At 47.0% G+C, this 26,050-nt stretch overlaps 1 protein-coding gene across 4 annotated transcripts in view; it reads left to right on the top strand.

Annotated features, from left to right (window-relative positions):
- The window catches only part of TICRR (TOPBP1 interacting checkpoint and replication regulator), a 1,117,313-nt gene that overhangs the window by 420,500 nt on the left and 670,763 nt on the right, over positions 1-26,050 (top strand). For all 4 annotated transcript variants that reach the window (XM_069624305.1, XM_069624303.1, XM_069624304.1 and 1 more), the window contains exon 10: positions 6,978-7,071. In XM_069624305.1, the coding sequence (XP_069480406.1) occupies positions 6,978-7,071 (94 nt within the window). The remainder of the gene's footprint in view (positions 1-6,977; positions 7,072-26,050) is intronic.

Below are 26,050 nucleotides of genomic sequence, written 5' to 3'. Positions count from 1 at the left end.
GACCGTACACCGCAAGATCTCCGGCAGCGGCTTTCGAGGACAAGACAATCAGTTGACGACTCTCCCCATGTCGAACTTAGTCTGCAGCTGACCTATGCCCGAACAGGCCTCGGCCCTGTACAGTAGAGAGTGGGTGGTGGTCATATTCCATCTCACTGAGACTGCATATTCCCCTGTACTTCCTTACATTCAGCCAGGCTGCTATCTTTCCACACAATGGAAAATAAACCTTTTAAATTCTGTCCTTCCTGTAACGGAAGTTTCCCTGGAAGGATTCACACAGTGTGTGTAACCATTGCTTTCCTAGGGACCATGCAGAAAAACAGTGCAAGTCCTGTAAATTGTTTAGGCCAAAAACTTTAAAGGACCGAAAAACTAAATGCAGAGGCTGCCATGGACGTTGAGGGAGCCTCCAGTGATGGCAGCGTCCTAAGTGACCCTGAGCGTGAACTGGGCCCGATGGATTCCTGCGTGCAAACCCCTGGCTCCACCAGGCAGGCTGGTGGGTGTCATCTCCATAGCAGAACCAGCACCCCTAGATCTAGACCCACGGAGACCATATCGTCTGACCAGGTAATTAGTTCAATTTTGGAGCGGGCCGCCACCTCAACCAGTTCCTCTGAGATATATATGTAGTCAATCCTTGTGTATGTGCCGTGTGGTGCAGAATAAAAGGTGTAACCCATGGTGTGTGGGTGTTTCCTGCCATATGTCTCGCAATCTATATGTTTGCATCACCTCTGCCACTGCCTTCCTGCCGGTGACGGCTTGATCAGTTTGACCTGGGGTGGCTGTTTGCCTATCATCGCCCCACCCTGCCTTCCCCGCTGTTCAATTTACGTGTATTACACGGTTTCCTGAGAGCTTGCGGTCTGGGGTACACCTGCTAAGTTTCTCAATAAAGGGGAATGGGAAAAACAGAACTGAAGCCAACGGGAGCTGCACAAGCTATTTGTACTAACAATGACGACGCTCAATGGAGGCACTCGAGGGACATCAATGCCACGACATAGAGTACAGCGCCCTCTGCCCTTTAAAAAATAATTCTAAAGCAGCAAAGCTGGTGAGATATGAATATCAAAGATGAGGAATGCATGGGAGGAACATCCAGTCGAAAGAACGTTACCAGGGGTAAGTAACTGAGCCACTTGGGGTTCAACACCTACGAGTGGTAGTTGCACACAGAAGCCTTGTTGCCCCAGTTCCAGCGTTGGGGGGTGGGGGGGGGGGTTTGCGGACCTAGACATGTTTGCATATCCCCGTAATGCCAGGTGCCTCAGTTTGCTTCATGGGCAGATCACTAGGAGACACCTTGGCACAACCGCAGGTGTTGTGTTCCGGCCCACCCCTCGGCTCCAACGGACCATCTTCAAATTACAGGCTTCGGTGGGTTGCTGCCTCATCCTGATTGCCCCCCACTGGTGGCCTGGTTCCTGACCAGTTGAGGCTTCAGCATGCTCAATTTTCAGATGACAACTAGGATGTCATTCGACAGGCCAGGAGGCCCTCGGTTCGGTCTCAGTAAAAGAGCAAATGAACTAGGTTCTGGCATTGGGCTCGTGACAAGGCTCTGGACCATATCACCTGTCCTCTGGGTGACACATTGGCCTTTTCAGCACACCTGGCTCGTTCTGGGTTTCAAGTGGATACTTGCCACACTTATTTGGTGGCCATTGGGGCTCACAAGAATTCCCCATAACATGTTTTCGTCTGACAACCCGGTGGTTAAGGTCCAACTTAAGGGGTTGTCTAGGTTTTTTCTTCCGGTGCATATGCTGCTCCTGGTCTGGGACCTCAGTGTGGTTCTTGCAGATTTGCAGCACAAGCCTTTCAAGCAAATGGCCTCTGTGGACATCCGCTTGGTGGCACTTGGACAGGTTTACTGGTGGCTCTCACCCCTGTGCACAGGGTTAGTGAGCTGCAGGTGTTGACTTTGCGCAAGGCCTTCACCACGTTTCATGAGAACGTCATCTTGCACACTCACCCAAACTTCTTGCCCAAGGTGGTCTCTCCGTTTCATCTGAATCAAAAGAACTGCCTTAAGTTTTATCTCTGATGAAATCCTTCAGGAAGTCCGAGGCCTTGTTTCACTTTTGGGGGGGGTTACTCCCCCGGCTCTCAGGCTTCCAACGCTTCCATCGCCTGTTGGATGGTTCAGGCCATTTCGTAGGCGTACACGGCCCTGGGCAAACCTGTTCCTGATGGTATTCATGCCCATATGGTCCGAGCCAAGGCCACGGGCGTCGCGTTTCATAGACATTCTTCTTGGGATGTCATCAGCAAGGGGGCTACTTGGGCCACTCAGTCGGCCTTCTGTAAGCAGGACTCACTGGACACTAGCTCAAGAAGCAATGCAGACTTTGCCTAGGCGTTTCTGAAAAACCTTATTGCTTCGCTCTAGATAAGAGGCAGGTTGTCACGGCTCCACCCTATGGTCTTTTTTGGGGTAATCACCCACAAGGATGGAGGAGAGGGGACGGGACAGATAAGTAATTAAAGTGCTCACCGTAGTAACTAGAATACTCCTAGTCCAAAGTCCCCTTGCCTCCATACATCCCACCCGCCTTTCCCCACTTGTGTGTACTAAGAGTAGCCAGGTATCTAAGCATCCAATGTGTTCATAGGGGACTGAGGTGAGACCCGGAGGGTGGGGCGTTCACACTCTTGAGGCTGCTCCCCTGCTTACTATGAATTCAAAGGGGAAGCCCAATTTTTCACTGCAAAAGGTTCCAGTACTGTCCCCATGTTTGGAGGCCCCACAAGGATGGAGGAAAGCGGACCGAGTACTCTAGTCACTACGGTGAGTAACTTTAATTGGTAACATTAAAACTCTTGAACCATCTTCTGTAGTATTGTTAAGGCCATATGCAACTCTAGCCATGACCAGGTCATGATGGATGTATGGATTGGTGTCTGGGCTTCACTCCTGAACCCACATTGTGTTTTAGCCTGGGATGAAATACAGGTGTCAGTGTAATGTTCACCCCTGTAATCTATCTCGACTGCGGGAGTATCTAACAGATAGTTCCATGTGTTAAAATTGCCTCAAATTGTTTACACAAAAAATCGTGGCAAAAAGCCAGTGGTTTTGCCGCCGCAATCCATGTAATAGATGCAGCGGACACCCCTGCAACCGCTGGACCCATTATACATTTAAGGGGATCGGGGGACACCCCTGCTCCCCTTAAATGGTATAATGGGGTACACCTTTACCGGGTCAAACCACAGCATTTTTTTCAGTGATTTTTTTAGTTTTTTTTTTTTTTTTGGTACAGCCAACTTAGCTCGGCGCTGTGTGTCTTCACGAAGATGTCGGTGATTGCGGCCTATCTTCGTCTTCAGGGTATCCATGTGTATCCTTATTTGGACGATTGGCTCTTACGCGTCCGCTGACGGCAGTGGGCAACCTCCAGTCTCTCCTTCAGCTCCTGTTCCATCTTGGGCTGTCGGTGAACTTGCGGAAATCCTCCATGATGGTCCCTCAGGACCTGATTTTTCTGGGTTTTCGTTTGAACACGACGATTGACTGCAGAGTATACCTGACCGGGGACAGAATGGCGGGTTCCAGAGGCTTCTGGGCCTCATGGCCTCGTGTGTGCTGGCTCTTCCTCTTGCTTGTCTCAAAATGAGACACTCGGATGGCCCTTCGGAATTCATGGCGTCAGGCAGTGGACTCAGACTCCATGCGGATAATGATTCCGGATTCCATGAGAGTGGACCTGAACTGCTGGTCATCTCTCAGAAATCTGTCTGGGGGCGCGGGGTTTCAGGACCCGGTCCCAATGGTGACGATCAAGACGGACTCCTCCCTCCTCGGGTGGGGTGCGACGTTAGATCTCTTTCAGGTCTTGGACCTCTGGTCGCCTCAGGACCAGCTCCTGCACATAAATCATTTGGAGCTTCTGGCGATTTTTCTGGCGCTCAAGGCGTTCAGACCTCTCATTGTCAACAAGGTGGTCCGCATAAGAACGGACAATGTGGTGTCAATGTACTACATAAACAAGCATGGGGGGGGGGAAACGACGTCTCCCCCTCTCGTGGATCTGGCCATTGAGATTTGGGAGTGGGCGTGCTTCATGGGGTCTGGCTGCTTGCAGTGCACATCCCGGGCCGGCTGAATGTCACCGCGGATGCCCTCAGCCGGCGGACAGTGGTCAGCTACGAGTGGGAGTTTAAGGCGGAGATCCTATCATAGATTTTCTCGCGTTGGGGCGCACCGCAGGTGGACCTCTTCGCCACAGCGATGAACAAGAAGCTTCCTCAGTACGCCTCCAGAGAGGGGCTGGGAGCCTCCTCTCTGGGGGACGCACTCGAGATCCCATGGCACAACATGAGAGCTTACGCCTTCCCGCCTCTTCCTCTGGTTCATCGAGCAATTTGGAAGTTGAAGAGTTCTGTCAACTGTTCTCTTCTACTTTTAGCGCCGTGGTGGCAGGCCAGGTTTTGGTTCTCAGAACTTCCACACCTGTCGGTGTGTCCGCCGATCAGGTTACCAGTAACTCCCAGTCTTCTTCACCAAAGGGAACAGCAGATGTGGCACACCTCCCCACAATCGCTTAGCTTGGCGGCATGGTGCTGAATTTGTCTGTGGATAACATGCGTATTATCCAGGCAGCCAGAAAACCCTCAATCAGATCTCAGTACAAGAGTAAATGGCTCAGGTTCTGTCATTGGTGTCTAGAGAAGAAATTGGATCCGGGGGGGGGGGAGGGGGAACGGTTGGCACGGTGTTGTCCTTCGTGTCCTCCCTAGCAGAGTCAGGGGTTCATGTTCTGTCATGCAGGACTTGCCTTTCAGCGGTCTCCGCTTATCTTTCTATGGATCAGTGTTAGTTTTCTCTGAATAACCCAGTGGTAAAGAGGCATTTCGCTGGTTTAACACGCCTTTACCCTCCAGTTTGTAATCTGCACCCGCCATGGGACCTGAATGTTGTCCTGACGGCGCTATGCCATAAACCCTTTGAGCCAATGGCTACTGTGGACCTCAAGTACTTGTCTTGGAAAGTGTCCTTTTTGGTCGCCGGCAAATCGGCAAGGAGAGTGAGTGAGCTCCAGGCATTGTCGGTGGAGCATCCTTTCTTGGTCTTTCACAAGGACAAGGTAGTCCTTCGAACTAATCCGGTTTTTCTGCCGAAGGTAGTGACCGAATTCCATTTGAATCAATCGATCTCCCTACCTGTCTTTTTTCCGAACCCCGCCTCTGAGGTGGAGAGGGTTCTACACTGTCTTGATGTCCGAAGAGCTCTTAAGTGCTACCTGGGTAGGACTTCCGAGCTTAGAAGTTCTTCTCAACTTTTTGTGACTTTCGGTAACCCTCAAGGCAAGCAGGCGTCTAAGGCAACTATTTCTAGGTGGATTGCCGCCTGCATCACAGAGTCTTTCACTATCCAAAAGCTGAAACCTCCTAAAAGTATTCATGCGCACCTGGTGCGGAGCAAGGCAGCTGCGGTTGCTTTTCAGAAGTATGTTCCCTGGGAGTCCATCGCTAGGGCAGCTACTTGGGCCTCCATCTGCTTTCTGTAAGCATTACTGCCTCGATATGAGTTCTAGAGCTGATGCTCAGTTTGGTCAGGCTGTGCTGAAGAACCTTTTTCAGTAAGGGGTATTTCCATCCACCCGTAGTTCCTGTAAGGAGTGCTTGGGAATCTCCACAAGTATGGAGGAAAGGGGACGGGACGTAGGAGTATTACCAGGTTACTCGCCGTAGTGACCACCTTACTCCTAGTCCCCTGTCCCCTTTCCTCCATACTCCCGCCCGCCGTCCCCTCTAAAAAGGTTCCTCTGTTTTTGGTAAAGGGTCTCTGACCTGGCAAAGAAGAGGACTGAGGGGCGATGCGCGGGGCGGAGCCAAGGTGGGCGGGGTTACGGCTGCGTGCATGGCCCCGCGCAGGAAAGAGAGGAAGGACACATTTTTGGAAAAATGTGGATGCTTTTTACAAAGTGCTCCGGTCCCTTCCCACAGGACGGAGAGATGTCCTCCAAGTATGGAGGAAAGGGGACTATGGACTAGGAGTAAGGTGGTCACTACGGTGAGTAACGTGGTAATTCCTTTTCACCAGTAGCTTTAGTTTAGAGTGTGAGGGACAGTTTAGGATTTGGACACGGACAGAGAACTTTATTTTTTGCATTGTGGCACGGACATTTGTTTTGAGTTAGGGTAACAACTCTTCGAATTGGGAACAGAGGCATTTTGTCACCCCTGTTTTATTTAATAAGTCTTCATCAAGAAACATGCCACCACTGTGTCCGAGTCTTACTTCTGATCCCTTAAAGTGGATTGACCTGCTGGCTGTGCCTAAATGTATTAACTGAGTGCAGGCCTTCCCAGGTGTCGGGGGCGGGGGGAGGGAGGATTCCCAGTGGAAATTAGGCTATATATAGTTTATATTCCTTGCACAGAACAAGATGACCTTTTGTAGAGCTAAATCCAAATCCAGTATGTCACACGGCCAATCAAATAGTTAAACGGAGATAATTGAATGGTTAAACAAAGGAACAATAAGTGACTTTTTCTACAGTTTGGAATGGGGCTAGTTAAGAACATTATATCACTGTTGCATTCTCTTTATTTGTAAATCTCAAATGGGTTCAATATTGTAATCTTATATTCAGATAGCTGCTGTATTAGTTGTACCCTTTCTGGTTTAACTCTAAAAAACGTAATTTGTAGCCGTTGCACACTAGGCTAAACCGCTGCATGTCGATTATTTTTTGTTTGATATTTTTATTTATTTATTTTTTTTTACACTGTACCAGGTCCTGATCATTTTGTATTCCGTTGGGAACACGAGAAATAACCAAATTCGTTTTTATCTATGTGCTTATGTATGTAAATATATTTTCAAGGATTGGACCAGAGATGATTTTCTTGTGCAGAGCTGTGTGCGTCGGCTTGTTGGGTTCTTTTGTGTGGGCGGGATTCTGTGTAAAGAGGGCAATTTATTAATTCTTTTAATCTGGCCTGTTTATGTATTGTAGGTGCCAAATTCAAATTTTTCTACGTCTAGAATTGTGCAAGCAGTGTTTGTCTATACAGGATAAAACAGATACTCTTGACCCAATAATTGAAGACGTAAGTAATCAAACCTTTAAATCTAATGCATTTACTTATCTGCTTACATCTTTGAATTAAAAGAGGGCACCAGTGAAAATAAAATTGTGCCAAGTAGGTCATGAATCAGATCACCGCATAAGCATTCCTTTTGCCTGGACTGGGGAGGTGCGATGTGGGCATCAAGTTTAGTACCTAATAATTTGTTTTCACAATGTCTGTGTTCCAGGAGATTGAAACTTATTAAGAACATTTGTTCTCTGTTGTTCTGGCCAAACTTTGCCACTTATTAAACACCAATAGTCTTTTTTTAATGATATGAACAAACCCATTTCTTGAATGTTTGTGCTCTTGTAAACCAAATGCAGCATTGGCATGAAGCACATGTATGTGTGCATATTAAACATTCGAATGAAAGTACAAGACTAAAACAAGAGCATTTGCAAATAAGTACAGGTGAGTTGTTGTTGAAGATTTTGTTTAGCTTACCCATCTACTTCAGTGGGACCACAGCATATCTGCTGACTGTTTGGAGACCCTGACCTGATTTCTGGGGGAGGGTTCTTTAAAAAAAAAAAAAGTATTACCTCACTCACTTAACTAATGTTTTGTTTAGGGGCACTGATCCATGGGGTTAGTGCAGGGGGGGCGTATTCCCCATTTAGTTCAGTGGTTTAGCACCAATATCTGTCTCCCGTAAGGATAGTTTTGCAGGGCAACTAAGTTTCTCCTTTCTTTTTGTTGTATGGGCATTTTTCTAATACTATGTGAAGCCCGGAAATGATAGTGACAGCAATACCTTTATTATGACCTTTTGCACCGTTCTACTTTTTTACTGTTTAGTAGCCCTACTATGGTTCACTGTCACTTTAGCAATATTTTCTTTGGGCAGTAGCCACATGTGAGCATCCTTTTACACATTCTGTTCAGACACTTGGAAGCAACCTTTAGTGTACATGGAGGTTGGGTAGGATGCTCTAGACAGCCCCAATACGTGCCCTGACCTTGTGGGATCTTAGCTGTACCTGAGCTGCAGCGATCAGTACTTAAATAGCCACTCAGAGTTCAAAAAGAGGAGGTCCCCGACAGATGGGTTATAGTAACCCCAGTCCATCATTACATAGGTCTAGAGCCATTAATCATCTGACCAATTGAGTCAAATATTAGAAACACAAGGCAAAGACTGTTGCTAGGAAAACCCTGGGCCCAGCCATCCACGGCAAGGCGAACCATTGTTTTTCCTTAGACATGGTAGAACACTTACTGTGTCTGCCTGCCTTGAACGGGTGGGCTTAACTGATTCAGAATTCTGCAGCCCCCTGGTTCTCTTTTTTTTAAAAATGTTTTACTTTTATTTATTTAGCTTCGTAGCACAGGTACAGGTGAGTAACACAGAGGGCATGTACAATCAACCCCCTGGTTCTCTTGATTCTGCCGTCTCGCACCATCTGAAGAGGAGCTTTTTTTCCTGGATATCACTCAGCATGCTGCTGTGACCTGCACTGCAGCATCCTCAATGGCTCTGGCCATCACTGCTCTACTGCTTTCTCTATCAAATGGACTACTGCCTGAGCCGAGAGGTCCCAAGTTCCTGTGTCTGCAGACTCTTTGCAGGATCACCTCAGCTGCTCATCTTGTCTGTGGGATCGGAAGCAGAGCCCCTACTTCACATTCAGCCGCAGCCCTGCATGTTGCCTTCGAGAATAGTTAGGTTGCTGGTGCAGGCCAGAACTGACGTACCCAGTTTTCATATGTCAGAAAAACTCTTCATATGTTACCACCTGGACCTCCAATGCTAGAACCTAGACTGAGATCAGTACCCCCCATTGCCTTAAGTTACCTTGGGGTTGTTGTGTCAAGTCCTTACTAGCAGCTACACTAGTGATTTAGCATTGCATTTGGTGGCAGTATCTTAGCCTAGCAATTGTCTGGCATCACCCTGGATGGTTGGGATTGGTAGTTGTTTCTTGGTTTGCAGGTAACCTGATTTTAAAATCCTATGAATTGGGTCACTGTCTCTAATATGGTCTACTACACTGAGTGCAGTATTTCCTATGGGTGAAATTTAAATACATTTGAACTACTTTGAAACTCCCCCATAAGTTGCCACCACCACTTTAGAATAAACTGTGAGACTATTTACCTTAAAACTATACATTCTGAAGTGTGGTGTGTGCTGTGGTTTTATGTGTAAATATTACTTTACTTGCCTTTTACTACTTTGACTTAATGCATCTGTTCTTAAAGGTTAAATGTACCTGTGTGAACAATTTATTGCTTAACAATCTTGTGTGCAAGATAATTGTACTTTGCACCAAACACTTTTCTCCTTAGTCTAAACATTAATGCTCAGGTTTGTTACTAAGTAAGAGTTTGGTTATATGGTGAACATTTTCAGCTCTTCCAAGGTTGGCTTATGAAAGTCCTCTCCCAGTAGGGCTTCTGTTAAATCTAACCGCCAAAGGAAATATTGTAGAGGTGGTTTGTTACGCAAGGCATGGGAAAGTTAAGATCATATCAGTTTGTCCTCAATGAAACATCAAGTAGTCCATGCTGTAGATCGATAAGTGTTGGCTAAAAATAACACATCCGTCTTTAAAATTCTGTATCTGTGCCCATGTTTTCTCAGACTCTAACATGTAGGTTGGCAGTATCTGCTTTCAATTAATTATTGTGAACACCCAGTCAGGTTTTCCTATTTTAGTCAGTATCTTAGCCTTAAAGTACTACTTCTTCCCCCCATCAGGTTGCTGCCCCACTACCCAGCTTAGAATTATTTCCAATTTAAAACCAGGACTAAAAAAAATCCCAGAATACAAGGACCTGAGCAGTGCCTACAGATTGAAATGGATGATGTTGTCACGTACATTGCAGAATGTGTACTATAGAAAATTTCACACAGACCGCACAAAATGTCCCCAACAATTACTGTTTTCATGGTCAGGGGGACACGGCACAGTTGTAGCTCAGGCACCCTGGAGAATGGATCCTGTTCGCAATCTGGGTTGGAATGCGACAGTGACCCAAGGTGGTGGATGCTGTGGAAACGGCCTAGCAGTATTTGCGTTCATTTATTGAATCCCCGTAGGCGACACAAGTGTTGTCGTCCGCCCTGATTTACAGTCTGTTGCGTACGAATTTCCAAAGTCTGTGTGGAGCTTCATAAGACTTCTCTTGGTATTAGGGACCCAACTCTTAAAATAGGCCTGTATTACACAAGCCTCCATATCGGCGCCGACGTCACCACGCGTATAAATACTCGCGCAGCGTCTGTTGCTCAGTTCCGTTTTTCCGCGCTTCGTGGGGCCTCGGAATCAGTTCTTCAGTCAAATATATCGATATATTGCTCGTGAATCTCGACTCCTACTCGATGGCTTCCTCACCTGAACCGACGACTCCACAGTCTGGCTTAAAAAAATGTCGAGACTGTGGAAAGAAAATGTCGTTGACGGATCCTCACAGGATCTGTTTGTGGTGCCTGGGAATCGAGCACCATGGTTCGGAGTGCGAGGACTGCATGTCCATGACGGCGAAAGCCTTCAAGGAGCGTAAGGGGAAGCTCGAGAGAGGTAAAGCAGTTAAAACTTCTTTGAAAGTTTCCTCGGCGGAGTCGAGACATTCGTCTCCTCGCCATCATAAAAGACATTCTCGTTCTAGGTCTTAAAGCAGTTCCCATCACTCTTCGAGATCTAAGCATTCAAAAAAGACGCCGAAGATCCCCTTCCTTGTCTTCTTCCTTTTCCCCAAAAAGGGTCTCCTGCCCCACAAAACATAGCTCTCAGGCTGAGTGGGAGGAATTCAGGAAAAAGACGCTAATCATCTTTGAGAAAGCGGCCTTGACCCCCTCGAAGACTGCTGAGGTTGATACCCTGGGTGAAAGACCCGAAAAATCAAAAAGCCACGAGTCGCAGTACCCGGCGAAAGAAGCCGCTCGAGAGCGTCACAAACCTTCGAGTAAAGGCACAGTTGAGTCTTCGACGCCGTCGTCGAAGATCCCTTCGACACATAGATCGGCGTCGACACCATTATCGAAGGGTTCTTCGACGCACAGGTCAGTCAAGTCGACGCCGTCTTCGACGTTGACGCCGAGAAAGGATAAACCCACGGCCACCTCACAGCCAGTGGCCACACCCAGAGCCTCGAGCATGAGAATGTCGTCGACAACCTCGAGTAGAATCCCGATACTCTCGAGTTCGAGGCCTCTACCACCTTTCTCGACGCCTTTTTATATGGCTTCAAAGCCTTTCACGTCTGCGTCGTAGATGTTTTCTCAACCAATCATGACCAATTTGGCTCCTCCTGCTCTAGAAATGGGATTTATAACATTTTCAAGACCTGACCACTCCAGGGTCTTATCTTCTATTTATGAAGAAGGGGAGGATTCAGATCAGGAAAGACCTTTTGAGTTGCAGGGATCTGCAACTCCTGCACCAGAGGAATTTACCTCTGCGGAAGGTAGGTTGAAAGACCTCCATGAAACCCTACAGGAAGCAAGTGGGTTGGACACTTCCCCAGAAGTGGAATTTGCCACATCAGACCCAGGGGAACATGCTGAAACCCCTTACAGAACCTTGATGGCAAGAATAATAGTTTATGGGATGGTCCACACCTTCACCTGCTTTTCAGCAAGACGACCTCACAGACATCTTGGTCAAAGGTCCACAGGAGGATCCTGTGGTGCCATTTCATGCGGCATTACAAAGGAGAATATTGGCAAACTGGGAAACGCCTGAGGTAATCCCAGCAGTTAACAAACTATCAGCTAAATATCGGGTGTCTTCTGCTGACCCTGAATATTTATCCAAACACCCAACTCCGGAGAGTCTGGTTGTTCAGGCAGCTACTTCAGCAGGTAGTAAATCGGCTTACCCTACTGTTCCACAGGATAAGGATGATGAGAGATATGACTCTATGGCCAAAAAAGTGTTTTCCGCATGTAGCATGGCGTTGAAATCCATCAATGCTACTTGTACGCTCGCAAGGTTCAGCCACACACTTTGGGAGTGTGCTTCATCAGCGGCCGACTGCCTCCCGGAGGGAGAAGAAAGGGAAGCGTTTCTCAACATCATTAAGGATGGTAAGGACGCAATGTGCGAATCCCTTCAGACTGGCATCGATTCTGCTGACCGTATCAGGACCATGGCTGCAGGTACAACAACCAGGCGATTTGCTTGGTTGCGAAAGTCTGGTTTTGCTCCAGATGTGCAAAGCAGACTCTTGAATATGCCCTTTGACGGCTCTTTGTTTGGTAAGAAGGCGGATGACAGTTTAGAAAAAATACAAACATCAAAGGCAGCAGCAAAATCCTTAGGAGCTGCAATCCGTCAGACACTATATCGCCCCTTTAGGAACCTCTTGGAGAGGTAAGTCCTTTCACTTCTATTCCACATTCGGAAAGGGCAGAGGACAGCCGGTTCAAAGGGGTCAGAAGAAATTCACCCGAGGTGGATGGGGTAAAAACACAAAAGCCGCAGCACGTGCCTCTTAATCCTCGGCATCAGCCGCCTCCAAACCGCTCCGAGGACTCTCTTCACAAAACACCAGTAGGGGGCAGGTTAACTCAACATCTGACGGAATGGCAGGCTATTACGTCAGATGCTTGGGCATTGGAGACAGTTGCCCAAGGTTACTGCGTGCCTTTTCTACGCATCCCTCAGTCATCCACCGGGGAACAGCTCTCTGAGAGTTCCAGATCCGCTCCTCTTGCAGGAAATTGTAGACCTGTTAGAGAAAGGTGCTATAGAACCGGTACCTGTAGCGGAGAGGAACAAGGGCTGGTACTCCCCCCTACTTTCTCATACCAAAGAAAGACGGAGGACTGAGACCTATCTTGAATTTACAAGAATTTAACAAGTTCCTCAGGAAGGACAAGTTCAAGATGGTAACTCTCTCTCAGATCCTTCAGGCCCTCCAGCTCCAGGACTGGCTGATATCTCTGGACCTCCAGGATACTTATTTCCATGTGCCAATCCATCTCAAATACAGGAAATACCTGAGGTTCGCAATTGGCGGCTCTCATTATCAATTTTCGAGTTCTGCCATTTGGGCTGACCTCCGCCCCGAGGGTCTTCACCAAGCTAATGTCGGTAGTGGCTGCAAGTCTAAGGAGGGAAGGGATCCACGTCTACCCCTACCTGGACGATTGGCTGATCAGAACTGTATCTTTGAAACAAGCTCAGATCCAGCTAGATTATGTCTGCCACTTCCTTCACAAACTGGGCTTCTCCCTCAACTTAAAGAAGTCACAGATGATACCATCACAGAGACTCCAGTTCATTGAAGCGGTCCTGGACACTTCCCTGGGAAAAGCCTCGCCACCAGAGGTGAGGGCTCAAGATATTCTGCAGATGGTCACCAAGTTTCAAAATGCCCAAAGTCTCCCAGCCTTCGACTTTTTGAGGTTGCTAGGCCTCATCGCATCCTGCATCTTCCTTGTGCCAGAGGCTCGCCTGAGAATGAGATCTCTTCAGTGGGCACTGAGGACTCAGTGGTCACAATTCTCGGGGAGAATGACAGACCTCCATATTCCAGACAAGGTGACTCGAGACCTTCAGTAGTGGGCCTGCCAGAAAAACATCTTGAAGGGGGAACTGTTTTGGCAACCATGGCCGGAGATAACAGTAGTCACAGATGTCTCACTCACGGGGTGGGGAGCCCATACCAACGACTTGACCATCAGCGGTCGTTGGTCTCCATCGGAGTCCAGACTACATATCAACCTGTTAGCGCTGAGAGCAATCAGACTAGCGCTGAAAGCTTTTCTGCCATCTGTACAGGGGAAAAATGTCCTGATAATGACGGACAACACAGTGGCCATGCACTACCTCAACAAAAGGAGGCGTAGGATCACTACCACTGTGCAGAGAGGCAATGCAGCTCTGATTTTGGGCAATTCAAGTAGGAAGCTCTCTATCGGCAGTCCATCTAGCCGGAGAGAAGAACTTGACGGCAGACGCTCTGAGCAGGGAGGGCACAGTCTCCCACGAGTGGGAACTAGCTCAGGAAGTCCTTCAGGAGATCTTCGCCCTTTGGGGAACCCCTCAAGTGGATCTGTTTGCCACCAGTACCAACAGAAAGGGCGATCTGTTTTGTTCAAGGGAATTTCCCCCGAGAGGAGCTCTAAGGGACGTGTTTGTAGTGGACTGGGAGTTTCCACTCCTGTACGCGTTTCCACCAGTCCCTGTCATTCCTCAAATGATCAGGAGGTTGAGAAGATTCCGGAGAACCCTGATCCTAATTGCCCTAGACTGGGCCAGGAGAACGTGGTACCCGGACCTTCTGGACATGTCCATCTGCCCTCCAATTCGTCTTCCACTCAAGGAGAATCTTCTCTCACAGAAGGGAGGTCAGGTTTTCCATCCAGACATCAGAACCCTCAACCTTCACGGCTGGATTCTGAAAGGTTGAGATACAAGGATTGGGACCTCCCTGATGACGTCATGGAAGTGTTGCTTTCAAACAGAAGGCCAGCAACAAAGTCTTTATACCGCTGCCGTTGGAACAAGTTTTGCAGCTGGTGTAGAGAAGAAAATATCAACCCCTTTTCATGTGGTACACCAACGGTGTTATCCTTTCTACTCTACTTGGCAAATTCAGGCCTTCAAGTCAGTACTATCAAGGGCTATCTCGCAGCGCTATCAATCTTCAAGCGCACTGCGTGGGAACATTCGTATTTCAAATTACCCTTAGTAATACAATTTCTAAAGGGATTAACTAATGTCTACCCTCCAAAACCTTTCCCGGTTCCTTTATGGGACTTAAATGTAGTCTTAAATTTCCTGATGGGTACTCCTTTCGAACCACTCCACTCTTGTTCGCTAAGATTTCTCACCCTTAAAACTATCTTATTAGTGGCTTTAACATCTGCTAGAAGGGTGTGCGAATTACAAGTTCTATCTTGTAAACCCCCTGTTGGGGAGAATTCTCTCTTTAGGCTGAATTTCCTAACCTAGTGAGTCCCCCAGCAGCTTTGCTGGATTTCTGGAGTTTGTTTTTTTTCTCCTGCCAAGAGTGAGACTCTTTCTCCCACTCTTGGACATGATGTATGGTGTTCCTTTGACTGTTAATGTGTTTTATGGGCTATGGGGTCCTTTACTCCATAGGGTCTTTTGTGTTTTTACTATGTGTTACACAGCACCCTCCGTGCAGTGACACAGGGGTGTCATAGTGACACCCCACCATAGACTCCATACCCTGGGACTGACTACTGTCTCCCAGGGCATGTAAAGTCACCATTGGCTTTACTAGTCCCAAATTAACAGAAACCAGTACAAACCATCATATTGTGGACGTACTGGTCGGGGCAATTCGATTGCCCCGGGGTCTGTTAGTCGAGGGGGCACGTCTCCGTCCCCCCGATCGAGTTTTGGCTGGTGGCAGTGGATACTACTTTTTATATTCGACCGCGAATATATCCCTATGGGATTTTCCCATTCTTCGAGGCTACTAACTTTAATTATTTAATTCCCATAGCCTCGAACTTACCGCCGGTTTATTTATTTAATATTAATTCGCCGGTTGGTATTTTTTGCCAGGACTCGATTCTAAAATGGCGTTTGTGTTCTCTTCTGTGACTCCAACCCAAGTCAAGCCCTTTGTTCCACTTTTTGGCGGGCTTCTCAGCATAAGCCTCCAAAAGTGATGCCACTCTATTTGGGTACCACAGGGAGTGTGGGAGGGGGTTTAGGCACCCTGGACTGAGTTACCTTGGTAACTCAAGTCGCACTCTTGTGTGATTGGCCCAAGTGGTGAGCCGGCCGGCACACCACTTAGCATGTGATTGACAGCTAGGCTGAGTGAATGGGGGTGTGCTGCATAAAAGCAGGGCTTTGGGGGACTGGAACTTCAGAAGTCGCCACAGGACCTGAGAATCCGACGAGGGAGAAGCTGAGCCGACCTACCACGACGACACCACCGGTGGAGCCCTGCGGAACAGACTCGCCACTTCCCGACGACAGAGAAGATTTCCCGGCTGGAGACGCTTCTTCCCCTGCCTGGTGGGCACAACCAGTTTACCTTCTTCTCTTCGTACCCCAGACCAGCTTGTGGTCGAACTGCCCGTGCCAAGCACCCCGGCAACCGGATAGCCACTTACCACTGGACCGCGAATCAAAGGACCGCTCCTTTTACCTGAGAAACTCTGCGGCTGGTTTCTTCCCGGGCAGTGCAACGGACTCCTGTCTTCCTCCCCGACGAGATCCTCTCTTCCCCCGGACGAAGCACTGACTTGCATCGCTGCCAGGAACAACTGCTCCCGCTGGAGTATTCTCTCCACTTTAAGGTACTGTGTCCGCCAGGCCTCCCTTTCTAAAGATTGCTACAAGGTAATAATAATCCCTTAACCTTCTGGACTAGGCTGGCCGCCTTGACCTTCTAACTGGTCCCCTTCTTTGGTCCAACTCCTTTTTGAACCTTTTCAAGACTTTTGTGCACTGCAACCGTGTGACCTTGGACACATTTCGTTTGATCCTCTTAAAGTGGATCCAGCCTATTGAACTCTAACTTCAAGGTTTTACTTTGCCTTCCTATCTTGTTGTGTTCTTGTAAAAGTGTTGGGACCTCCTTTCAATTTATTCTATGCTTTTCTCTCCCCTTTAAAACAAATTATTAGAGTGCCATCTGCCTTAAGCGCTCACCGCTGTCTGAAAATAAGTGGGGCTTTACTTAAGACTTGTCTAATATTCTTCTGAGGGAGTGTATATCTTTTAGTGACCGTGTTTTTGAATTGCTTACTATTAGTGCCTGTGTGTTTTTCTAGATGTGGTTTTAAATAAATAATTATCTCTCTTACACCAAGCTCTGGTCAGTTTTTACTTGTTCTACTATGTACTTTTGACCTATTGTGAATACTCTGTATACTGCCTAACTCTTCTTGAGCGAAGTCTGATTGCTCAGCCACAGCTACGAAGTGAATCTGTGTGGTACAGACTGCTACCAAGTGGGTTTACTGCCAAACACGTGTAATCTTAAATCTTTTGCAGTGGTCCCAGAGTGAACTGCACAGGTTTCTGCCTAACACCCCCTCATACAATTTTTCATAAAGACAAGGTTGTCCTACAGGTGAAGCCTAATTTCCTCCCAAAGGTGGTTTCTGAATTCCACATCACTCCGAAAATTACTTTGCCTTCATTCTATCCGCCTCCCCATCCTGGGAAAGAGGAAGTAAGGCTACATAGGCTGGAACCCAAGGCAGGCTTTAAGCTTTTACATCAGTAGACTTGCTAGGATTAGGCAAGCAGACCAACTGTTCGTGGGTTACTCAGGGTACAAGTTGGGACTACCGATAACAAAACTATTTCCAGATGGATTATTTTGGCCATCCTGGAATGTTAGAAACTGGCAGGGAAAGAGCCTCCTCAAAATCTTAGGGCTCATTCAACCAGGGGTATCGCAGCCTCCTCGGCCCTCCAAAGAGGAGTTCCGGTTCGAGTCATATGTGCGGCTGCCACATGGTCGTCCGGACATACCTTCACAAGATTTTACAACCTGGATTCCTCCTCTAGTCAAGAGACTAGGTTTGGCAAAGCCGTATTACATTCGGTTCATTCCTAAAGGAAACATGGCGTTTTAATCCCACCTCCAATTGCACACCACTGCTATGGGAGTCTATCAAAGATGAGGAATACGTCGGAGGACACAATCCCTTCGAAGAACAAGTTACTTCTTACCTTGTAACGTTCTTTCGATGGGATCTTCCTCCAACGTATTCCTCATCGCCCCTGCCATCCATCCCCGCATTATTACTTCCCTTGTGGTTGCAGTTTACGCTCCTTCAAGGTCAATAACCAATTCATGTAAAGCAACTGTTAACGTCAAAACGGAACTGAGCAACGGATGTTGCGCGAGTCTAAACGCGTCTTGACGTCGGCGCCGATACGGAGGCCGTCGAGGGACGGCGACGCGACGCGCCCTCAACTGAAAAAAAATTTCCGAGGCCAGCAAGCTGGGAGGAACATCCCATCGAAAGAACATTACAAGGTAAGAAGTAACTTGTTCATCACCTTGGCAAAATTGAGACGGGAGGGAAAGAGTCAGAGTTGAGCAGAACACACTTTAGCAACTGTGAACCAGTATACTCTCCCAGAGGGATATAGGCAGTCTTTTTCCTAGCAATAAAAGTGTTCACAATTAAACCCTATGGAGGAACCAGCATTGCCGAATCCAATAGGATCAACAAGATACTGTACAGCCAAAGTTAAACAGACAGTGCAAGATAAAGATCTTCAGAGGAAATGTTAGTGAACAAGTCAGTGGTTCTTGGAAAAGCACAGGACCTCAAGGGGAGCCTTCCTGATGGCACACAGGCTGTAAGACCTGCACAGCGGAATTGAGATAAACTTGAGGTAAACTCTCAATTGAAGAAAACATCACTTCCCAAGCCAGGAAGCACCGACAATGGCATAAGGTAATTACACCCCAAACCCCACCGTACCTTAAAGATGAAGTAGACATGATAGCTGGCTTCCTTTGAGGTGCAAAAATGAAAGGGGTACCTGTTTTAACGTCCCTTGTTCTACAGGTCAATTAATCAGAAATATACAAGAGAAATAACTAGTAGACAGGGTTAAGGATGACGAGGTGCACAAATAATTTTTAACTTGGTTTGAATTCCAGCATAAATGCTATATCTAAAAACATATTAAACATTACTTACAACACTATGGCCCATTCGTTTTACCATTCATTCACATTCATACAATTCACATCACTCTTTCGTTCCACTCACTCAGATTAAAATAAAGTCCAGAGTCTGGCAACAATGTGGGGGGGGTCTGCCAGATTAAGGGGAATTAGCCCCAAAACTGGAACTTCTCCCTAACACAGTTCCACCCCACAATTCTGGGAAAGAAAGTGTATTCATTTTTAAAGATATAATGTTCACTTCAAAGGTGGTCTTCAGCTTTGTACCAAGGAAATCACTACTGTGTTATAGGTACAAAAACATTGATCACTAACGCAAGATTTTACCTGCCATCATGAATCACACTAATATAATTCTCACAATCGCCAATTTCATTAATCCATTCCAGGTATATATTATGCTCTTAAATACTCCTTGTATGATTGCTCTATATCTAGGAAACTCAGTCCGCTTTTCAGCCAACATATGCAAGTTGATATACAACCATTTCAAAACTGTTCAAAAACACTTGATTTTCCCAATTTGAACCAATAACATTTAGAAACGTATATAGTATTTATTTTATTTATAAAGTGCACCAGGCCCAAGGGCATCCGGGCGCATAACTTAGGTTACAGGCATAATACAGAGTACATAAAAACAGAATACATAAGGGAGGGGAGACAAGTAGTGCAATGAAAGGAAAAATTTGGGATAATATACAAGTTCTATACATATTAACAGTCAGGAAAGGCATCTAACCAGTTGGCACTGTTGTAGTAGGTTTGAATGAAAATGGGCACTAAGGGTCAATGCTGGTGTTGGGCTATGCTTTGGCTTTGCTCTTGAAAGCCAAGAAGGACGGTTCCGCTCTGAGCGGATTGGGTAATGAGTTCCATAGTTTCGCAGCCAAAACTGGGAAGCTGCTCCGCCTGATCTCTGGAGTTTAAAGCGGGGAATGGAGAGGCAGTTGTTTTGAGCACTTCTGAGTGGTCTTGAAGTGTGTAAGGAAAATCTACTGACCAAATAACTGGGTGCTTTGTTCGTGAGGCTTTTGTGTGTTAGCGCTTTAAATGAGACTCTCTGGGAAACAGCGCCAACGGAGACTCTGTCTAGAGTCTGAGATGTGAAGGTTCCTGGGGATGTTTAATGCCGCTCTAATGGCATTATTTTGGATGATCTGTAGTTTATGTGGCATTGGTTAGTACCTAGATGGAGGGTGTTGCAATAGTCAATCTTAGACAGGACCAGGGTCCTGGCTAATGTGGTGCAGTTAGCTGGTGATCGGTCGACGTGCCCTGATGAGCTTGCATGTATATGATGCAGCAGAGGAGACTGCATTGATTTGTCTAGAGAGTGAAAGGGTGGAGTCGATATAGATAGCAAGTGTTTTTGTATCTTTGGCCACTTTAATGGTATTGCCATCAATTGTGAAGGAGTTGAAGGACGGGTCTAGCTTGCTAAGTCTTTGGTGGGAGCCTAGGATGAGAATCCCCGTCTTCATCGTTCAAGCACAGTTCATTCTGCGCCATCCAAGCCTGGATTACTTGGTTAATGGATTTGATGGCTAGAGTGTCAGTTTTGTGGTCATCTGTGATAGGGATGAGTATCTGGGTGTCATCAGCATAATTGGTATATGACACACCCAGATAGTCCAATATGTCAAAGAGTGGTTTCGTAAACACATTGTAAAGTGTTGGTGAAACACACGATCCTTGTGGAACCCCACAGGTGACGGACGCGCGATCGGCAGAGGGGGAGAACACTCATGGATCTGTTTTCCAGAAAGGAGGTAATCCAGGCTGTGGCTTTGTCCGAGAAGTGGGTCGCAGTTTTAAGGTGACGGCAGAGGATTTGGTGAGTAACTAAGTCGAAGGCTGCAGAGAGATCTAAAAGGAGTAATCAGGCTAGCTTGCCTTTGTCTTTTAGGTCTTCAATCTGTGTTTTAAGATCGAAGAGGGCAGTTTCCGTACCAAACCGAGGGCGGAAGCCTGATTGACTCAGTCCCAACAGATTATTAGAGTCCATGTAATCTTGGATCTGTAGGTATGCAGCACGATCAAGAATTTTTAAGAGGAAAGGGACCGTAGTGATGGGCCTTTAGTTAGTCGGTATGTTGGCATCGAAGGTAGGTTTTTTTTTAGCAGGGGAATGACCCAGGCATCCTTTAAGTTGTCAGGGACAGTCCCAGAGCTGAATGAAGAATTTGAGCGTGGTGATGAAATGTGCTAGACTGTGCGAGGCCTCCTTAATAATGGGGGCAGGACATAGGTTGCCCTGACAGTTAGAAGGTTTGAGGGTATTGATGATATGCTCAACTTCAGTGGTGGACAGGGGTGAGAAGCTGAATGGTTTTAAGATGTCGAGATTAGTATTGGTGGTGACCTGAAGGATTTTTTGCTGCAGGCTAGTCTGCAGGCTGTTTTTTTGTCATTGGTTTTAGTTTGGAGAGTGGTGATTTTGCCGAGGAGGGCCTTTTGAATATTAGTACACCAGGTATTGTCTTTGGAGCAGGTGTCAGGGGGAGTGGCAGGAGACTCCAGTTCCTTTAGGATTCTGAATAGCTCCTTGGTGTTTGATTGAGCTAGTTCAATGCGTTTGTTATACTCCCCTCTTTTGGCCTGGAGTATGGCCTCTTTGTAATTTAGCGTGGCTAGGGTAACGCTGGCTTTGTTTCAGTTGGGTTGCTTTTCCAGCGTGATTTGAGGCTTTTTTCTTTGCAAAGTGTTCTCAGCTGCGGCGTGAACCACAAGTTGAGGTGAGCCCGTGGTTTAGGTTTTCTAAGTTTGGTGGGCGCAATGAGGTTGAGGGCTTTTGGCATGGTCTGGTTGTACGTGTCCACCAGGACAGTAGGGTCAGACCATGATAGGGAGAGATCGTTGAGGGCAGGGAAGATGAGTGGGAGTATTCTAGCGCAGGTTGTTAGGCTTGTTTCTTGTGACGGTGGCAGGTGCGATATCAGGGGTGGTGTGGATTATTTTAGCGGGGATACTGAATGTGATGAGGTGGTCTGTCCATGCACATGGTTGGTTAGATACAATGTTGGTGTCAGTTTAAGTTAGCTATCCAGCCGAGAATCCTGCCCTTAGTGTGTTGGCATGTTGATCTGTTGTGTGAAGCCTAAATTGAGTAACAGGTTGTTGATGTCGTGTGCAGAGGCATCATTAGGATACTGGTAGATGTACACAAGTATGATGATTTGGGACTTGGGCTTGGTGTTATCAGCAAGGATGTGTGAGAGCTCTTCAGCAAACGTGGATAAAGGACGAGAGGGTCTGTAGATAAGGTGGAGAGTAATAGTCTGATTAGGGGTGATGGCAAGCTTCACTGTGAGTAGTTCAGCTGAGCTAATTTGGAGGGAATAGGAGAGATGAAGACTAATGTTTTTTTTTGTGTATAAAGGCAATGCTGCCGCCTTTAGATTGACCAGTATTGCAGTCACTTATAATGGTGTTAACCTTCATGGATCGCTAGAGATGGGAGTGGGTCTGAAGCTGCATGGAGGCAGGTTTCTGTAACAGCTTTGAAGTCAAGGTCGTGAGACGGTCAGCCACATCAAGTGCGTGTGCTTGAAGTGATCTGGTGTTGATCAGAGCAGCCTTAAGGGATGCTGTGAGGGTAAGGGCTTGGGTAATCACATCGGGATTGGCGCCCTCTGTGGATGTGGGTAGGTGGTGGGGGGGGTGAGGGCTATTAGCTCTGGATGATCTGTCGGTTGGTCTGCTGCTTAATATTAATGTAGTGGTGGGAGGCATGAGGTAGTCTAGATCCTAGTCTGAGATTCCTCAACTGTCCAGTGCAGGGTTTGTTGGGAGTAGGTTTGGAAGCAAAGTATTTAAGCCAAAGGGAAGGGGTGTTGAGGCAAGGGTTGCTAGGAGCGGCAGTAGTGAGGGAGGGGTTTTGCTGCTGTGAGGCACAAGGTACCACTGAGGCAGGAAGCGTGTGTGGTAGGATACATGATAGTTAAGAGTTGTGGCACGCAGGAGAATGACTGGTACGCAGGTCAGTGACGGGGCTGCAAGTGGGGTGTTACTACAGATTAGGAGAGGACCTAGCCAAGCTAATAAAGTGAGGGTGAGGCACAAAGCACGGTAGGTACAAGCACAGGGAGAGCACTGGTCAACCATAGTAACTCATGTGACAAGGGTTTAGCGTTGCCAGAGTGCGGTGTACAGTAAGGTGGACGGTACTGTATATAAGGGTAAACTGGGCAAGCAGCTCACTAAGCTGGAGGTCAAGGCAAATAGGCAAGTTAACGAGGCGCAGAGAGCAAGGGAGAGGGAACAGTGGAGCGTTATTACGAATTTATTAATGTGCTTAGGTGGGAGGGAGGACCTAAGCGCAAATGGTGGCAGGTAGTTAGCCAGGGGCCTCTGGCGCTCATGCGGGGTGGATCAGTAGTCACAGACAGAGGCATCACGTTAGCAAGGTGCATGAATACAGCAGCATGAAAGGCAAAGTGAGATTGTAGTTACTCGCAAATACACAAAGTAGTCACAAAATGGTCACCAGTATAGCGGCCTCACGTTGGCAGGGTGCATGAATGCAGCAGTAATGATGGTAATATAAGACAATGGTAGCCGGTACTGTGGCATCATGTTAGCAAAGTAAGGGCGTGAGAAAGGCCACAGATACGGGCTAAGCGAATCAGATGTGCTGGACTAACGAAATAGCAGGCATCCGAATATTGATTGTGTAGACGGGCACCCACAATACCATAACTCAAGGGCAACGTAGGTAGACAGGCTCAGGGCTAATGGGATCCGAACAAATCGTGGACAACTGTGCCTGATGGTGCAGGGAGCGGTCTCAGTGTGCAAGAAGGGGGTGGGCGAGCAAACACAGCCAGCAGGTTTGTAAGTGAACAGGCGCATGTGGGCAACAAATGTGGGGGTACACATGCGTAATGGTAGCATCGTAAGTGAGTGCAGTGGTGCACACATAAAAATGCCGTATCAGGTAAGAGGCTATCAACATGTGCAAACGAGCCTACTAGGTACAGAAACAGCCACATATAAGAATGCAGAATCTGGTCCAACGCTATTAATACGAGTGAGAAGGCAGGACATGGTAATACAGTTGTGGTCGCATAAAGAATGTGAGATCAGTCTAATCAGTTTGTTACAATGAGCATACATGCTAACATGACACTAAAATAATGCCGGTAAAACAATCGGTAACCGAGCAGGATAATTACAGATCGCAGGTGCAGACACAAGCAGGACCAAGGCAGCCTTGGCATAATTGTACTTAATTCTCCTATGAGTGTAGGGTTGTGAAGGTATTGGCTATGTGCAGGCCATTTAAATGTAGACCAGAATCAATTGTGCGGCTCTGCCAGTTTATGCACCCACCTGATTGTGATTGCTCATCTGTATTCCTGGTTTAGGCCCCGTACCATGAGGCGCGGCTAAGACAGGCTATGTATTTACCTGACAATGGTTGTCTAACTCAGGACTGTCATCTCGTACTTTGTTACTAGCGCCCTGATGCCCGAGGGTTTGGTGCGCTGCTATAAATGTAAACATAAATAAATTAAATACAATTGTATCTAACTCAAACAGGTTTAGATTCGGAATAAAAAAACTCTCAGGGATTGTGCACAGTTTGCTGAACATGTGCAATCTTCTCAGAATATGTATGTGCAAATTTCTCTAAACATGTTTGTAACTTTCAGTGAATATCTATGTGCATAGCTTTCAATGTACATATGGGTGTGTTTACCATATCTTCCTATTTGCCTTTAGCTCTGCCAAGTTTTGGGTTTGGCAATGTATTCTCCAGTAAATGGTACCTTGTTAAAGCACCCTTTCTCCGTCACATTACACATAGATCTACATGTGCATTTCACGCTAGGGGACTTCAGGGTTTTGACATTTTTCATGATTTTCTTTGAATAGGATCCATTTTCTGTGCTTGTTTCTGATGTGCCAGCATAAACACTGTGACTATACTCCAACCTGGCATAAATATTGCATAATATCAAATTAGGCAATGTTATGTCAATACCATCACCTGTATGTGGCAAGTTTTCTATTATAACTTGGTATAATTCTACAATAGCAATATGCACTAAAGTATTGTCTGTTTTAAATGATGCCTCTGTTAATATGGTTTTCTAGAGTCTGGCCTGGTGGACGGATTTAAGGAGCCACCCTAGTTCTAGTGAACAGGGGAACACTGAGATTAGCAATGGAGTGCAGTCAAGGTTATTCTCAGGAGAGTGAGGTCCGGGGTCCACAGTGAAGCACACAATAATTAAATGTATTTGTTTTGTTTATTTGTTGTGTGCGCCAAACCTAGGGGTTTCAGGGCGCAAGGTACAAGGAAAGGTTACAATAATGCTTTAAGCTTAAGGTGAGAGAGTTACAGGGTTACAAAAACAATGCGTACCGCTCCCTAGTACAGAGAAATTTAAGGATTGGTAATCAAAACATGCAGGCAAATACAATGGTTCCAAGAGTGTGTGTGTGTGTATGTATATGTGTGTGTGTGTGTGTATGTGTGTATATATATATATATATATTTGTGAGGCTTGTGGAATCTGCTTAGATGACATGCTGTGCATAGGCCGACATCTAGTGGAAGCTGCAGAGTATTAGTTTGTTTTTTGAAGGTCGAAAATGGGCGTCAACATAGGGCGTGCCAGTAATACTATCCCTAGTGTGACGTCCACTACCCATGATCCCTCACGCGTGTAGGACCCTCAGATAGTTTTTTTCCGCCATACTTGTCGCATTGTTGCAGAGTTCCCTGGCTTTCAGCCATTTGCAAAAAAAAAAATTATTTATATTCTGTTCTTTCACTCCCACGTCGAGATCCGAAGAGCAACACCCATCTGAAGTACAAACAACTGTCGAGACTGCACAATGGACTTTAGGCCTCAGAAGGCCTCTGGCCTCGGCCCGGGCCTCGGAAGGCCTCTGGCCTCGGCCCTGCAAGTAGGGAGAGTGGGGAGTGTAAACATACTCACACTCGCTATTATTTCCTACATACACTAGCCCGCTGCCATAAGGTGACATATGGAGAGTACTCCATTTAAATGTTGCCCCTTGGGTTGACAAACACGCCACCTGTAATCTGTTTGCCTAGGAACCACCCAGAGGCTAACTGCAGAGCGTGTAGCCTGTTTAAGACGAAAACACTAAAGGACCGCTCCACTAAACGTTGGGCCCACCACGCCAGGCAGCTCAAGGCCATAGAAGCGGTGGGTGCCTTCAGGGATGGCAGCAACGCCACACTTTCGGACGGCCAGGGCACAGGGGCATCGAAAGACACCCAAGCGCTAGTCCCCAACCTGAGAATTGTCTTGCGGGGCAGTTATGGGGACCACACCCGGCGACACGAGCGCTACCCATACTACTACACCTAAACACACTA

Source organism: Ambystoma mexicanum, chromosome 11 (assembly GCF_040938575.1).
Source record: "Ambystoma mexicanum isolate Mex_15411 chromosome 11, UKY_AmexF1_1, whole genome shotgun sequence".
NCBI lineage: Eukaryota > Metazoa > Chordata > Amphibia > Caudata > Ambystomatidae > Ambystoma > Ambystoma mexicanum.
This window is presented reverse-complemented; position numbering and strand designations above follow the sequence as displayed.